At 42.8% G+C, this 17,301-nt stretch overlaps 3 protein-coding genes across 3 annotated transcripts in view; all 3 read left to right on the forward strand.

The window, feature by feature from the left end:
- The first annotated feature begins 226 nt into the window (after window positions 1-226).
- On the forward strand, window positions 227-15,296 carry LOC106809654 (nesprin-1-like). Its single transcript, XM_014812819.1, has 28 exons — window positions 227-384; window positions 588-777; window positions 1,130-1,204; window positions 2,023-2,178; window positions 2,445-2,612; window positions 2,879-3,054; window positions 3,248-3,398; window positions 3,587-3,733; window positions 4,159-4,323; window positions 4,598-4,780; window positions 5,011-5,151; window positions 5,400-5,543; window positions 6,034-6,201; window positions 6,607-6,777; window positions 7,266-7,421; window positions 7,530-7,673; window positions 8,074-8,238; window positions 8,511-8,691; window positions 9,011-9,252; window positions 9,664-9,908; window positions 10,869-11,058; window positions 11,952-12,012; window positions 12,230-12,339; window positions 12,959-13,039; window positions 13,496-13,666; window positions 13,896-14,051; window positions 14,513-14,665; window positions 15,186-15,296. The coding sequence occupies exons 1-28, from the start codon at window positions 227-229 to the stop codon at window positions 15,294-15,296; spliced, it is 4,359 nt and encodes a 1,452-aa protein (XP_014668305.1).
- A 5-nt stretch (window positions 15,297-15,301) lies between these two features.
- Window positions 15,302-16,480, forward strand: LOC106809656 (nesprin-1-like). The gene is made up of 3 exons (XM_014812820.1): window positions 15,302-15,448; window positions 15,718-16,020; window positions 16,196-16,480. Exons 1-3 carry the CDS (start codon window positions 15,371-15,373, stop codon window positions 16,478-16,480), a joined length of 666 nt encoding a protein of 221 aa, XP_014668306.1. The 5' UTR covers window positions 15,302-15,370.
- A 140-nt stretch (window positions 16,481-16,620) lies between these two features.
- LOC106809657 (titin-like) overlaps window positions 16,621-17,301 on the forward strand; it is a 75,458-nt gene continuing 74,777 nt past the window's right edge. The window contains exon 1 of the mRNA XM_014812821.1: window positions 16,621-16,680. Within this exon, the coding sequence (XP_014668307.1) occupies window positions 16,621-16,680 (60 nt within the window). The remainder of the gene's footprint in view (window positions 16,681-17,301) is intronic.

The raw sequence follows: 17,301 nt of genomic DNA on the forward strand, positions 1-17,301 counted from the left end.
TTTTGGTCATCTCGTTTTCTATCTGGTCTGGAATGAATAGCATGAGTAACATTCCAGTACCGCAGTTAACTGTAAAGATATGTATATTAATCTGCTGTAAATATGGGCAACTAACTGTTTATGAGTGCAGTACTGTGGATAATATCAAGTAAATGTATCCCAGCAGAGTATTTTCGAGGTGGAATATGTAAGGAATTGTGACGAATGTACGATTCGTTACTGACGAATGTATGATACGTTACCGCAGGAACTCATAGCAGAGAAGGTGGCAACGGGGGAGAAAGAGCTGGCTGCCTGTCTGCATAACTGTGAGGAAACGCTGGTGAATACGTCGCTTCCAGGGAAGCAGCTCATCCGCCAGCACTACGACTCCCTCAAGCACAGGTACACAACAAACCGAATATGCAGAACATTCTCGAGTTTTCATTGCAGAAATTTCTGCTAGCCATGCGGTTAGTTGATACACTACCCTACTCTGCCATCGTCTTCACCCCTTCTGCTCTGCCATCAACCCTGTCTGTGTGTTCCACATCGTTTTCCTTCTCTGGCTGTGCGGCATTCCTGATGGATGTACTGCTTGCTGGCAGGTTCGAGTCGTACTCTGTGCTGCTGCATCTGTGTAAGGACAACCTGCAGAGCTGCCTGCACCAGTGGAAGCAGTACGATGACCAGTACCGGCTGCTGCTGGCCTGGGTCATCGACACCGAGGCCAAGCTTAAGTCTTATGAGCTGAAGAACACAATCGAGGAGAAAGAGCAGCAGTTCCGATCCTTCACGGTAAGTCGGGTTATGTGTCTGACGATGCCAGGCTACTGTTGTGCGCGAATACGTTATGTAATCAGTATTTCCTGCCTGTGGTTCGGGTACACTGTTGCAGTAAGTACGTTGCACTCGTTTAAATTTATTTATTCACATGTGACTGATGTATATGCTCGTTTTGTATGTGTGTGTTTATGCTGAGGTAGGTGATGCACGTCAGTTTTTTCATTTACTTTGCAATGTCAACGTTATTTCACCATATGAATGTAATTTGTATTGAAATTTTGCGTTTATTACTTTTTTTAAATATCGTTTGACTTTATGATTTCGTTGGTTTTGTGATGAATATTTTGCACGTGGTACTTATTAGGAAACGGCACAAGATGTTGAGCAACACCAGAATGCACTAACAGAGCTAAGTGCGTCAGCTGACGGCGTTGTACAAGTAAGAATGTGTTCACTGTCACTTATGTGCAGATTTGTTTATCCGTCTGTAGAAGCAGCTGGAATAACCGTAGTTAGAAGGATGTTTCTAAATGCCTGTCATCTTCGTAACATAATTGATATCTTGCTAATGATTTATTATCGTACTAATACTAATACGATGATCTGATACTACTAATATGGTAAATTGTCATCTTTCTAAATTTGATATACGTCTCTGATGATTCAGTTTGATATTCGTTGGTCTCATGTTTAGTGATACCAATTCTTTTAATTCCTACTATAAGTCTGTAGTAACACCGTCTACTCTAACCTCCTATCTTTCTCAACTCTCTTTCTACTGTGTAATACTGTATAATCTCGACTAGTGTATTGCATTGTTGGCATCTAACTTCATGTATTCCATAATGTATGAAATGAGTAATAATCTCTAATTAATAATATTTATACCTTATAATATAAGTTCCTTTTTCCAGTAATTTTGAAATTGCCTTGACTATGTCGAGCTCATATTCTAATCATTACATTATTATCACATTATCGGCACAGTTTTGCTTGGCGATCTGGTTTTAGATCTCATGTAATTATGTCACCATTAAACAATTCCAAGCCTAACTCTATTGAGTCATGACTCAATTACTAAGACTGCATGCAGTTTTAATGGTATCGGTTCAATGATTAGTTACATTTATACGTTTGCACTATGTCTGCAATTGATGGGAAATGTTTATTTTTGATACAAATTGCTGGGTCGATCTACTGCAAATATGTTCGAACTGTAACCATAATTCTGACTTTTCATCTACGCCTGTTGCCTAGGCGATGCAAGCAGCGTCGGAGGCCATGCTTCCCGAGGGAGAAGTCCTGGAGGAGCAGCAGCAGGCAGTGCTCGCGTTTGGTGGAGAAAGCATCAACCTTGTGAACGACATGACCAACTTAAGAGCACGTCACTGTGAAGCTCACGACCAGGTTCAGGTACTCGTGTTGTTTCTCTCATTAATTCTGCTGAGGATTCATGTAAGATAGTTACGTTATATGTAAACGATATCTTACGATATCACGATACTATAGGAATTGCGTATAGAATTTTGAAAGTGCGTGTGTTATTCCTTCTTCACGCTATTTTTGCCATTGTATTGTATCAATACGGTTCTCTCCAGTCTGCTTTGTTCTACCTAGTCACTGTATCTGTCTTGTCCTATCTTCACTTAATACTTTAACAAGACCTTTTTTCCTGGTAGGAATTGGTTAAGAGATGCGAGCAGGACGTTACTGACCACACTGCGTACGTGACGGCACTTGCGGAAGCGTATCCAGCACTCGCTGTGTGTATAGAAACCCACACGTCTGTCGTGTCACACACGACGGCTGATAGACACACTGTGGAGAAGGACATTATCAAAATACAGGTACATAATCAGTCGAGAGCCTCAGCAGACTAGCCATGTCATGAATTATTGGCTAATATCACACTGGAATTTAGGCTGATTTTGGCAGCTTAAGCATTTCAAAACGTTCTACAAAAACGAGCTTGTGCTTGCAGGTGTCAGTGTTAAACATTTTATTTTCGAAAACCATTCCATCGTCCGTGTCAAGCTGTAATGTTTGTTGATTGACTACATCATCTTGTTCCCCACATCATCAGGTTATATTATGTCTCAATTGAATTCCTCAGGAAACACTGTCAAAGACCGATCCAGAGATGCATAGACTCGCTGAAATCACTAGTAAGGCAGAGTCAGTCTACCCATCGACTGGAGAAGCAGGCAGACAGATGATACGTGAGGAAATCGATTCACTAAAAGCACAATGGGAAGCTGTCCTTAGGGACCTGGAGTCCACACTGCAGAGGTATGAGATGTCCCCTCATGCCGTAACTTCTCGACATTCATTGGTCATTTATATATGAACTCACTGATTTCCCTACACGCTGCCCTAAGTGTAAACGTTCTCTAACAGTCTATATTTCGTCGATTATGATGGATACTATTCACGGACATTTGTGGAAAGTTATGATTATGCACCTGTCGTGTGTTTGCTGCAGGCTTAGGGAGTTGGTGGGTCAGCTGGAGCAGTCAGAGAGTCAGTTAGCTATAGTACTCACGTGGCTACAAGCTACCGAGTCTAACCTGCGCGCAGTCGACAATCCTAGCGCCACGTTGCAGGAGAAACAGGAAACGCAGGAGGCTGTCAAGGTACGCAGTTGCACGTGCGAGTGTAAAATCTAAATAAAATAAAATTTCGTTCTTTCTCCGTATTTCCGTTCAGCCATCCAAAATTATACCGGTTCCAATCTTTTCTTGAGTGGATAAAGAAACCGATGATATTGATAGCAGGAACCTATAGCCACGAATTCACGGTCACTGTGTGTAATCTGTTACAGAGCGTGTTAGCAGAAGTTTTCAGCTATAAGAACACAGTCGACAAAGCTGTGAAGTCGATCAGGGACATGGTATCTGCGGACGATGCCTCCCTCGTGCAGGCAGATACGTGCAGCATGCTGTATGAAAATCTGCATGCCAGCTGCAAGGTGTGCTACTTAAAATTGTTGTTTACTCTCTGTTCTGTGTCTGTTCGTGTGAGTGTGGGCACATAGCACTATATAATGCAAAATGACAAAACACCATTTAAAGGTTAGTGTGTGTACTAAACACCACACTTGATCTAACTATCTCTGCCTCTAATAAAACAACCAATATAGGTGTGATTTTGTGAAAATAACACATTTATTGAGCGATAGACTCATTATATATAATGTATAAATATATGTATCATAATATATACATATATCATTTCCTATATTAAACAAAAACATAACAAACACTTCTGTGTGGGATGAAGATATTGTTATTGTTCCTATAACATCACAGCATAATACCAGTATTAAACTTTACCAGAAGATAACTTGCATTCATATTTGTCAATTATTACATCGGTTCTTACTCTGATGCACAGGTTGCCCAGGAGAAAGCCGACGAGGCGGTGAATAGCCACCGGTCATTCTCAGATACGTACCAGACCGTGCTACAGTGGATCGCAAACACACAGGCCACGCTGGACACATGCCAGGGGGCGCCACGTGACAAGGCAAAACTGCACAGCTTGGTGGAAAAAGTCAACGTAAGTTGTGATTTAGTAACTTGAGGGATTGGACTTCACTGTTAATTAATTTAAAATTATTAGACTTTTCTGTGTTAGTGTGTTTGCAACACCACCCATTAAGAGTAATATGGTCAATTATTACTGCATCAATATGGGCATGATAATACATGTTAATGTTCTATAAAAGTTTTAGAAGTTATAGATTTATATTTTAGTGTGTCTCCGATGAACCAATTTCTAAGGTATATTGAACTTGAACCAGAGTAAACCAGTACACCTTCCTTCTGAACAGGATATCGTAGCCACTAAGCCAGAAGGCGAGGTCAAGCTGTCCCAGGCCATGACCTATGCTGACCAAGTGCTGGCAAATACGAGTGTCGAAGGTCAAGAAGTAATCAAACAGGATGTGGTTCTGCTCAGAACCAAGTGGAATTCACTTTGGCTCCAAGTCACTGAGACTCAAGCGAGTGTCACGGTAGGTTCATGCAACTATACCTCTAATGGCAGTATTATGTACTGTAACTTTACTCTTACTTGGAACGTTATTCCTAATGATAATACAAAATTAAAATAGCAAGCACATACATTTTTATGATATGGTTATTGGTTTGACTGCATTTTGCTAAACAATACCTGCAATGTGACATCGTTATTCCAAAGGCAACAGACACGCGTAAAACGCACAATCTGTAATTTGCTCTGCAGGGAAGACTGGGCCAGGTGTCAGTGTTCACAGAGCTTTACAAGAAGCTAACAGCAACCATAAAAGATTATGAGCAGAAGCTGGCCAACTTTGATCTCGTATCTACTGTAGAGGAAAAACGCACAGTCCTCGAGCAACTGCAGGTATGCATACCTCTTATTAACGTCATTGCAATGCGATCAACGACTTTAGCAACTCGAATAGAGAAATTCTTACGTTAATCGCTGCATTAAACCTCAATTGTTTCATGTACTTGAGTGTTCAAAGGTCTACAGCAAAGTAATAAAATTATGGACCTATTGTCATTGCAATAATTTATATATAGAGTTACATGAAGCTGTTAAACAGAAGCTTGTAAAGAACGTTTGAAACATCTGCTATGAATATACAGGAACTTCAGGGTTTGGTGATGAGCCAGCACCCAGAGGTGGAGAAACTCACTGCAACAGCTGACGAAATTGGAAATGATGCGACTAAGGAACAAGCGGCTCAGCCGAGCATGCAACTAGATCATCTCGCAAACGTCACGATTCCCGTGAGATTCTTTGATGTTTGAAACAAAGTTTTAAATATAAAATAATTATTATTTATAATAATAATGAACAATTTTGAAGATGAATGCACGTGTCATCTCAATGCATTATATCCACTGCTTTTCGATTTTAAATCCTAGATAAATAGTCACGTGTATATTCTATTGTAATTAAACAATATGAATATATAGTAAACTTAATATGACCACTCTTCTTGCTTCACTCCTGGTACGTATTGCTCTATATTACTAGTAGTTCTTGCTGTACTACTTACCTCTAGATACTTTTACTACTAATCGAGATAGATCAAGCATAGTAAGCAGTTTAACTCGTAGATCTATCTTGGTTAATTTTTACTCAGCCGTGTTGATTCAATACGCACTGCTGACGTTTCCCCTCCTATCAGGAAGCTTTCTCAAAGCTGACTGAAGTTGTCAGATTTTACCAGATTTTAAACGAAAAGTTTAACTGATTGTTGGGCGAATATTACAGGATGCCATTGCTCAGTGGCAGATGTACGTGGTTGACCATGAAACCTACACTCAGCGGTGGCAGCTTGCTAGCAGTTGGCTGACAACGGCCCAGGCCACAGCAGCCGAGCTAAGAGACTCTGCCCCTCAGGACACGCAGTCACTGCAGGTGGCAGTCGACGCCTTGCAGGTAAGTCCGCTAGTGGAGTATTGTGAAAGCACAGTTCCATATTGCGACGTAGAATGCGAGGGAAATAAATGCGGGAAATAATTAATAAAGAACGGTCACGCAAGTGAGAACGGCCTTGAGTTCCGTACAATGTATGCACGATGTTGCATTATTGACTTAATTGAATCAATTAATAATCGTCTAGCATCTAGGCACCACCTAGCAAGAACAAGGTGTTACCGGGCATAAACGATTAAGCCACTGTGAGTAGCAGTGGTGTTGTTACATCGACAACACTACGATTGCGTAGACTAGCTAGTAACAAACAAACTCAATGTTTAAGGAAATCAAACTATGCTAGATTACACATCCAACAGCAGGCAGTTGTGTTCCACCCTCATTTTCTTGTGCTTCTGTTTGCTGCAGACCCTGGAAAGCAGCTTGGAGGAAGGCAACAAGCTGGTAGGGGCTGCTACTCAAGCCAGCCAGCCAGTCCTGTCAAAGACAGCCCTCTACGGACGTGATGTTATCAGAGAGGAAGTACATGCACTCCAGCAAGCAGTGGATGAACTGACTATTGACATTGCTAGTGTCAAGGTAGGTCGCTACGAAATCTAGATGCACTGAAACGTCTGTTGCTGGACAACGCTATAAAACAGTATGCGTGTCTATAAGGGAGACTTTTATCACTTCAGTTGGGTGATGCATATATTCAGGTTTGACTATTGGTGATATTTAATATAGACAGTTATCATGTGAAACTTGCTTAGACAGGCCCGCGTAGAATGGGTAGACAAGGGTATTACAGGTAAAACATAGTAGAATATGCAAAAATCTCAGCACAGAGGGATAGATCCATTGTTATCAAGGCAGCGTTGAACGTGTTAAATGACATGTACGTAGATCGGTAATCAGACGCAATTCATAAATATAGAAAATTGGTATATTAAAGTTCTGGGTGTGATACGGGCAAACTGTGAATATAAGTACAAGGTCTCTGTCTTTTATATGCTAAGAGTGTCAGGAAATATATCTTTGCAACATTATCTTTGTAACTGGCTTCATCTACGTGTGTGCGTGTGCAGACCTCACTAGATAGCCAGCAGTCCTTCCTGAAATCATTGGAGGACAAGGGCAGACAGCTACTGCAGTGGCTGCAAGAGATGGAAAAGACTCTGATCACAGCATCAGAATCGAAGGACACTCTGGACAGCAAACGCAAAGCTCTACACAACGTCAAGGTGAAGTCAAATATCCATTTGTTCAAAGATTTTTTGAAGATATTTTTATTGTGTGTGCGATATCTGTGAGCAGATGAGTCAGTACGTGACACTGCTTTGTTTATATAGAGCATCCAGGAGACAGTGCTGTCAGAAGAGAAGGCGATAGCAGAAGACTACGTGGAACAAGTGATGCAGGCTAGCAGTGAACAGTTGTCTGATCTAGCCAGCACACTGATGGACAAATATTCCGCGGTAGTGCAGAAATGCCAGGTGAGATCATTGCGTTTGGCCCTGAGCGGAAGCGAGTTGCGCCAAATTTAGTTGTATCTTTGTTTTCATTTCAGTTTCACAAAGTGAGCTTGAAGCAATGCCACAAGCATAAATTTTTAGAAATATTTCTGAAATAACAACTGCCTAAGGTGGTTACGTTTAAGATAGAGAATATAGTACATTGAGCTACGTGTATATAGATGCCGAACACTCGTTTTTGTAGTAACTTAGTAGTTAAAAGCTTTCTGTCATCAATCTCATATACACATGAGAGAGAAGAATGGTTTAATTGAAGATTTTTTTGCTTTGGTTATAATGCCCATGAACGCACGCACACATATGTTTGCAGTAGCAGTGCGAGGAATGGCAAAGCAATATGGTTTGTCGTTGGTGTTTGTAGAATCACGAGCAATGCTGCATGGATATAGTGGAGGATCACGTGCAGTATACCACCTGCAGACACAACTGTGAGCTGTGGATGTCAGACATGCATGACCACATAGTCGCCTGTGAGCATCCAGCACCAGGCCTGAATGGAGTGCAGGAATCACTTGACAAACTAAAGGTGAGGTGGCAGAAGAACAGCTATGAATTTAGTGTTACTTTGCATGTGATGAATAATATTACTGAATTTTTGTATAATCAGGAATTTTGGAAACGAATAATTGCACGACATTAAATACATATCACAATGGGAGCATCAGTCTATTGACGATAATTCTGATAGGATGCACTTCATCATGATATTTTCACAAGTAAAATTTTAATAATTAAATTACCATAAAATTACCATGGTAGTACATAAGTTAATTACGATGTGTTTCACATAATACCTAGGAGCTGTGCGCATCTGTGGAGAGTGGAGGTGCCACTCTACAAGAGGTTGACAAGGCAGCAGATAAGGTTCTGCCCAACACGGCATCACACGGGCAGGAGGCCGTCAAGTCGGAGATGTCACGTCTAAAAGACAAGTACACGGAGCTGAGCAACACTGCTACTGAGGTTACACATACGCTAGGTGAGTGACGATTCATAGCTAGCCATAGACAGATGGTTGCTTCATCAGAGATTTATACATACATGTGTAAAACTGTTGAATTATGCTGGTCTCAGTGTGTAATTATGATGCCATCACCGGTATCATTAGAGGTCTTCTATTTGGGTGTGTTCACCCTGCCCATATATTTTTATTTAATTTGTAACGGTTTTAGAAAAACATTCAATCTCTGCTGTAAATATTTTAACAGCATGTAGAGGTCATTCTAAAGGTCTTGTGTTACCGTATAAGGCGTACATTGTGGCGCTGATGATTATTTGTAATTGATGTGGCGTTCCAGAATTGAGAAAACAGCAGTGGGTTACCTTTACCACAATATACGAGGCATTCAGTCAGTGGTTGGCAAGCCAGGAATTGAATGCCAGCAAGTGGGGCGAGTTGCGTTCCACGCTGGAGGAAAAGAAACAGCTGGTAACAACACTGCACGATGCGATAAACGAAATCGAGCAACAAGCTGAACAATTGGCTGAAGTTAAGAATGCTGCAGCCGCCTTCCCCGAAGAACGAACGGTTATGACACAGGTATATGTTCTCACTTTTCACTTCTCTCAATTATGTACCCTCCTCACTGACTTCTGTTTCTGCTGTGAATCTGATGCAGTGTAACAATTATGTAAATCTTGCAAACTGGTAATATTTTGGAGAACGATTCATTTCTGTTCAATATTAACTATGAATTGCTCAGCCCTGGTATATTAACTAAATCCAAAGAAATACATCATTGTCTTGTTAACAATTTCAAAATCTCCCTTGATCCATTATACTCACTAGATGTTGATTCTCTACTAAATAGGAAATAAAATAGGACTAAATAGGATGTAATAATGCAGGACTAAGAATGCTAAATAGGACTGTTTCAATGCTCTATTGTTTTCGTTGAGAATGTGGATTACCTGCAAACAATTAAATGTAAATGTGACTCTTGTTTGGTAGATGACTCGCGCCAGCACTCATTATGAGAAGCTGACGGACACAGCCCAGCAGCTGCTGCAGACGAGTGAGACGCGAGCAGACGAACACGATGCCTACCACGTGACGTTCGCTGCGTGCCGGCAAGCACTGCAGTCAGCAGTAGATCAGCTCGCTAAGAGCAAGGATGTCACGGGAGGCAAGGACACGCTACAGGAGAAGTTGTCAGTAGTTGAGGTAGGTTTGGACTCGTCGTTGCCTGCTGTCACGTACAAGATACAGGATAATTGAATAGTTTCATCGGACTTTATAGTTCACATAAAAATAAAGTGTATCTCAGTTATATCCATAATAAGTTATAATTACTTACAATGACGAAACATCAGACCGGAGGAAGTCTATCAGAGAGATGGACGAAAATTTCGTCGTTGTAAGTAATTATAACTTATTATGGATCCAACTGAGATAAACTTTATTTTCATGAAGATACATGATACTTTACAGATTACAGGATTTAACAGGATTTTGTTACGGGGTAGTTTGCAGTTGATTTACTTTGTCTGTTGTTAAGACTGTCGGTCTGTTGTGAAGTGTCGCCCAATTATATTTATTCGTGACTTAAACTTGAATTAAACTTTAACTTACCTTGAAGTAAATCACGGCTGCAGTTAGAAAGAAGGTTAGTTGTTTGCAGTTCTGCTACGGTGATAGCTATGTATACTCAGTCTCATACTTTACGGATCTTTTTTCCCTCAGGCCTTTAAGAGGCAGGAATAAGCGCCTCCCCTTCAGGAATGCAGTCTTAACGACAACCGTCCAGTCCAGGGTGACAAGGTCATCACGAATACAACTTCCCACATGAATGGACCAGGAGATTTCATCGCAGAAAAAGAAAAACTAGCGAGCTAAAGACAATGGTGGTTCCCGCTACTTAACCCTGGAAGCACCATAACTGAGAAAAAGGTGACTTTGTTTTTTTTTTACCATTGGTAAGCAGTCCCCCTTAATCTCTCTCGCCCCACCCCTCGCTTGCGCACTCCCCCTCTTCTCCTTTCATGTTCTGGCCGTCACTCCCCCCCTCACCATCCTCTGCCTAAATAATGTTTTTTTGGGAAATCCCAACTTTCCAGAATTGACTAAACAGGCCCAAAGAGATTTTCCCCAAATAATGAACTTAATCTGGTGTGTGCTGGGCCGTGCAAAATTACTAATTTACTTATGTTGTGCAGGTGCTTCTTAGAGCAAAGGGTTTTCCGCTACAAGTGGGCAGATTTCCATTGGGGTCCCCAACAACAAAAACCAAGGGTCATCCGACTGGATTACAAAACAGATGGAGACCAAGACTTCAAAATGAAAACCTTCGCAAGCAGCAGGTTGAACCTTGAGGAGATCATATTGCGAACTGCCATTGAAGCAGAGGTATATTGAATTATCAACAATTAATAGAAAAAATCCATTTTCGGTTTTGTTCCTACCATAATCAATATGTGCCATGAATAAAACGCAAAAAACAACCACAACAAATGGAATTTGGGCAGAAATCATAAGAAATTCCCTTCAGATAGCATGCTTTCTACCCCCATTTTACCTTGACCCCACATGTTCAACAAGTGAAAGAAAATAAAGTAAATTTCTTTTCACGTTTTTGTCTTGGACGATATTTAAACTGCAAATAGCAACCTTGCTGTTAAAGCCCCTTCTTTAAACCGTCTGACAATTCTGGCAATTTTTTTACAGAGCCCTGCGAAGAGAAACCTTGTTGGCTTTACCACAGATGGGTAAGACTCCCCCTGGCAAGCCCCAAGGCGTTGAAGTTTGTGCGCCCTCAGATCCAAACACCAGCTTGACTTCCACTGCCTGTCGTCGGCCGCCGTAAACGCGCACAGTTTGTGCGCAAGCCCGCAGACAAGCTGGTTCCATGCAGCCCGCAGCAAACGCACCTTCTGACGCACGGCACAGTACCAGCAGGGGGTTCCAAGTCCAGCTGAACCACTTTGGCCCTGGAAATTGAAAGGGCAAAGGGCCCGCCACTGCACTGCAGCTGTTTGAACAATCTGGCGACCACGACAGAGATCACTGCCAAGACGAGATTCGACAACGGTTCACGGTTTTGTAAACGAGTCCTGGAAACTGCAAAAAACTATTCTCTCCCGCGTTTTTACCCCTGAAACCACGCAACAACGAAGCTAGCTATTGATTTTAATGTTCGTAGACGCCCAATTAATGAATGTGAAGTTAAGTCAGTTCCCCTCATATTTCTTTATACCGTACATCTCAGTGGTTGTAAAAATTAATTAATGAACTTTCCACAGGAACCTCCAGAGAAGATCGTAGATGGCAATGCCAAACTAGAATTTGTCTTAAGTCCTGAGAGTGAGACGCTGGCACCCCAGGACGAACGCAGAAGGGAAAACCGAAACAGTTCCCCGCCGCTGACAATCAACCGTTTTTCGCAGCAAGGGCCTTTTTTGAGCGGATTATCGCTTTTCCAAGCTGGCTGTAAGCCGAAGTTCAGACCCCTCAAGTCTGGGCCTGAACGACGTGGAATAGAAATTACAGTTGACGGTTGCGATTTGCCTCTTTACTGCAGTTGGCTTGCTGCTCCACACGACAGTTAAACCCCCAATACAGGCCCGCTTTGTGAAAATGCATCCCCACCTCAAGCAAGCAATGGAATGCGTACCTGGAAAGAAATTCAAGGTAAGGGCATTGTGCTCATAACAGTTAAAGTGCGTCCCGTCCCCCCTTAAGAACCTGTGGTAAAACCATGGTAATCATTTTACCACAACAGTAAATTGTCGTTATTGCAAGCCGAGTCCAATTACCCTACTAGTAAAATATAAGCTTTTTTTATACCTTAAATATACATCGGACCACGCTATCCTGACCTTTTCCAATGAAACCAAATAATAAAAAAAATAATTTTTTAATATAATTAATTATAATAATAATTTTTATGCAAATCATAATAAACGCGGAAATAATTTTTATGCGCTGTAATCTACGTTAACTTCCCCAGCCAGGACGGTGCCTGAACCATGGCAAAAAAAGAGCCCTGACCAACCGGTAAAAGAAACAAGTTCCGCCCCAACACTGCAGACCTCCCGTGTCTGAACCGCCTGCAGTGGGCCCCGACTACCGTAAAGCCCAGCCTCCAGGGCCATCCCTAGCGACACCCCTCGTCTCCCATGAACCGAACGTGGTTGTGGCCCTCCGGTGGAACGAGAAAACAAACAAGGAACAGTGGTGGTACGAAGGAAAGATAAGTCTTAACACTTTACTGCGGTGAAGGTTTGACCTTGCACAATGTCCCCGCAAGAGAAACTGGGACATCCCTGCGCAAATCCTTTCCCGCTACAAGAGCTGCACATTGAAAGCCCAAAAGCCCGAGTGCCTGAAGGTAGACCACAACTAAAAATTATCAAATATACATACTACCACGGATTGAATAAGTGCTGATTGTTAATTGCCACATATTAAGAAAAAATTCTAAGCTGCTAGAGTAAAAGCCAGATTAATTTTTTGCCAAAGATCCCCCAATTTGTGTGTCCCGCCACATATAAACTAGCGCCAACTTAATAAATGTCCTAAGGCATCTCCCTTCAGCCAATGTAGATTGTATTACAGTACTGTTAGGCGTAAGTCAGGGTACAACAAATATATCACAACTAGACGGTGAGGAACTGTAAAAAACATGTGAGCGAATACAGCATAAAATCGTATCTGTTAATTATTACAATCACTTCACATCCAAACAATATCAAATTGATTTATTAATTTCATATGCAGTAATGGATTCCCGGTCGGTGCCGATTGCTGTATATTCTGATTCCATTGTTGTGCTTGCACGCCACAGGAGCTTCAGAAGACGATGTCTGAGGGCAACAGTAGGGTGAAGCAGGCAGCGGAGATGTGCGACACTGTGACACCACACACCAGCACGGATGGTGCGCAGACAATGCGCTCCAACCTCGAACACCTCGCACTCAGCTGCGACGAACTTAGGAACGACGTCATGAAAGCCATCGTGAGTCTTTGCATCTAGATTGTAGATGGCGCCACGGGTCACCACAAGGTCGCCACGTACTACTCAAGGAGATTATTTTACTTGGCGAGAATAACAAAGAAAGTTATGCCATGCAGTTAGTAACGTGAATGGACGTGCTGTCTATAATGTAGTCAAACTGCCTGATTACCTAATGCCGCATTGTTTACAGTAACAGAACATGATGCATCTGCCTCGTATCACATTGTAGGTGCGTTTGGAGACACAGGAGCTTGAGTGGGAGAAGGTGGAAGTCAGCATCTCCCAGCTGAAGACGTGGGTCAGTGACACACAAGCTAAGCTGGATAAGCTAGACAACCTTGAGCCTGACTTGATCAGCAAGCGAACTCATCTCGATAAGTGCAAGGTAGCATGTCTACTTCATCTAATCCGTCATGTTATGGGTGACCAAAAAGTATCCTGATTGCATAATTTACCATCTCCCGCCACATTAGTTCCATCCAGTTGCTTACGCAAACACAGAAACATACTCAAAATTCCATTGTGCTTGTTCACGGGTATTTTATGAACAGCTATGTCTATGTTGAAGTACTAAGCATGCATCTGATGAGTTATCCTCTTCATGGGTAGCAATTCATTTTGTTTAAGAATATGCACAGGGTACATCATTAGCTTACATGCTCAAGGCGAATCAGGTACATAATATAAAGGTGTCTTATTCAGGAATGTTTTACACGTTCGAGTTGCTATCGTTCCATCTATTCCCATCCTGTATTGCAGGAGACCTGAAGCGTGGAGGCGTAAGATGCCTAATTGCTATCAGCGTTTTTTAATTGTTCTAATGATTTCTTGCGCTTACTGTCGCAGGCTGTTGCCGAGGATTTGCAGGAGCATGAGGTGATGTTCAACCAGCTTGTCAGCATGTCTCTACGGCTGGCCAAGAAGAGGTCAGACGAAGGTCAGCTGACCGCTGTACCAGAGCTGGACGGTCAGTACAGACACCTGGTCAACCGCACACAGGTGAGTGGACAGTCAGGCGTGTTATGGCTGTGGGTAGCAATTGTGAGAAGGTGGCGCCATCTTACATAAACTTTATTTATTAACATGTGCTAATCCACCTTTAAGCTTGGGTATGGCTGTGCCTATGGAGTTTTACTATTTTCTTGTTTGCACTCGTCTTGAAAGCGTTAGCTGAACATCATTGAGAGTGGGTTAATTCAGGCATGTCATTGTTAAGATTAAACTTGGGTATGGCTGTGTCACTCTCACATTACAAAGTGCAGATCACGTTACGGCTGCGAAATATGCAGGGAACGGTTTTGGTGTAGAACATGATTGTGCTTGTTGGTCTTCTTATAGTAGGAGTGCCTGGCTCTGTGATCAGAAACGTTCCACAGAGTATTACTGTATTCTTGCTTACACTCGTCTCTAATGTATCAACTGAGCATCATCCGGAGTGGGTTAATTCGTGTGGATTGGGAGGTATCCAGTCTCCAGTCTAGACTCTTGTTGGCTGACGCGCATGTTGCATTGTTGGCAGGCCCTTGTTGAGACGTGGGAAGTGTACGTTGTGGAACACGAGCAGTTCAGAGATTCCTACAGCGACACCGTCGACTGGCTCTCACTTGCTAAGTCACAGTATCAGTCCTAGCTCTAGAGCAGGGTCTGCTACAGTGGGCAGGATTCAGTGTCAACACAAACAAGGTCATCGACTGGATTAGCAACATGGAGACAAGACTCAATGACCTTCGCAAGGATGAGGTTGACCTTGAGGAGATCATATGGCACTGCGATGAAGCAGAGGTATATTGATATCACATTATTATGAAATTCATTTCGGTTTGTGTTCTTACCATAATCAATATGGCATGAATAAAACGCACCACAACAAATATTTTGGGCAGAAATATATGAAATTCCTCTGATAGCATGCTTTCCTACCCATTTACTTGACCACATTTCAACAAGTGAAAGAAAATAAAGTAATTTCTTTCACGTTGGCTTGGACGATATTTACTGCAAATAGCACCTTGCTGTAAGCTTCTAACCGTCTGACATCTGGCAATTTACAGAGCCTGCAGAGAGACGTCGTTGGCTACCAGCAGATGGTAGACTCCCTGCAAGCCCAGGCCGCTGAGTTGCCCACGGAGCAGACAGCCGACTTCACCGCCGTCGTCGCGCGGTACGCACAGTTGTGCGCAGCCGCAGAGCAGCTGGTTCATGCAGCGCAGCAACGGCACTCTGAGCACCAGCAGTACCTGCAGGGTTGCAAGCAGCTGACCACCTGGCTGGATGAAGGCAAGGCCGCACTGACTGCAGCTGTTGACATCTGCGACACGACAGATCAGCTGCAGACGAGATTCGACACGGTTCAGGTTTGTACGAGTTCCTGGAACTGCACTGATTCCTCGCTTTTATCCTGAAAACCACGCAACAGAGTTAGCGTATTGATGTTATGTTCGTAGGACCCATTATGAATGTGAAGTTAAGTCAGTTCTCATATGTTCTATACGTACATCTCAGTGTGTTGTATTATTATGACTTCCACAGGAACTCACAGAGAAGATCGTAGATGGCAATGCCAAGCTAGATGTTGTTAAGTCTGAGAGTGAGACGCTGGCACCCAGGACGACGGAGAAGGGACGCGACAGTCTCGCCGCTGACATCAACCGTTTCGAGCAGGGCTTGAGCGATTATCGCTTCCAGCTGGCTGTAGCCGAGTCAGACCTGCAGTCTGGCCTGACGACGTGGAATGAGATACAGCTGAGGTGCGATGCTCTTACTGCATGGCTGCTGCACACAACAGTTACCATACAAACCAATGGACTTGGCTAAATTAATACTGGCTACTAGCAGCTATGAAATTTTTCTTAAATGTGCCATATAACAATGCTGGCAACCTATCATCGTGGTGAGCTATGTACAGGTATATATAATACGTTTGTCTACCCTTCAGGGCACCTCAGCTTTGCTCAATGGCACTCTGCCTAGTGCAGATTTCGCCCAGGTGTCGCAGTTCATCTGCGGGCATTGTGGCAAGCCAACCTCACGCATTAAAGCTGTAGGGCTCTCGCTCGTACACACACTGTTGCCGCTGTAGTTGCCTCTCTCAATCGAGGCCACACCAACGTCGGTTGTGATGGAGACGCAGGGTGTTCGTAGGATGCCCTGAGCTCTGGTTGCTACGGTAGTCGGCAGCTGCAGGGTCGACAGCGGAGGTCTGCAGCTTGCAGAACCTATGTCTTCTACCGTTGTCAGCTCTTTGCCATGGTCAGCCGCCACATGCTCCTGCTGAAGTAAACGCTGTAAGATTACAGGGCATGAAATCTATTTCAACAGCTTTATTACTGATATGGCATAATTATTAATTATATAATTAAGTTAAATATTAAATTATTTTTATTTTTTGTTCATGGAAAAGTCAGGATACACGATGTCAATGTATAATCTTAAGGCTATAAAAACTTAATATTCACTAGTTAGGTTAATTGAACCGTCGCTCAATAACACATTACTTGTTAGTGGTAAGTGATAACCGATGTTTACAGCAGTCATCAAGACGTCGCACTTACTTAATAGCACGATGCCCCTACCTTGACTCTCCAGGTAAGCTTCCCTTGCTGGCTGAGGTGGGACTGCATTTCAAGCGGGGGCTG

Source organism: Priapulus caudatus, unplaced genomic scaffold (genome assembly GCF_000485595.1).
Source record: "Priapulus caudatus unplaced genomic scaffold, Priapulus_caudatus-5.0.1 Scaffold373, whole genome shotgun sequence".
Lineage (NCBI taxonomy): Eukaryota > Metazoa > Priapulida > Priapulimorpha > Priapulimorphida > Priapulidae > Priapulus > Priapulus caudatus.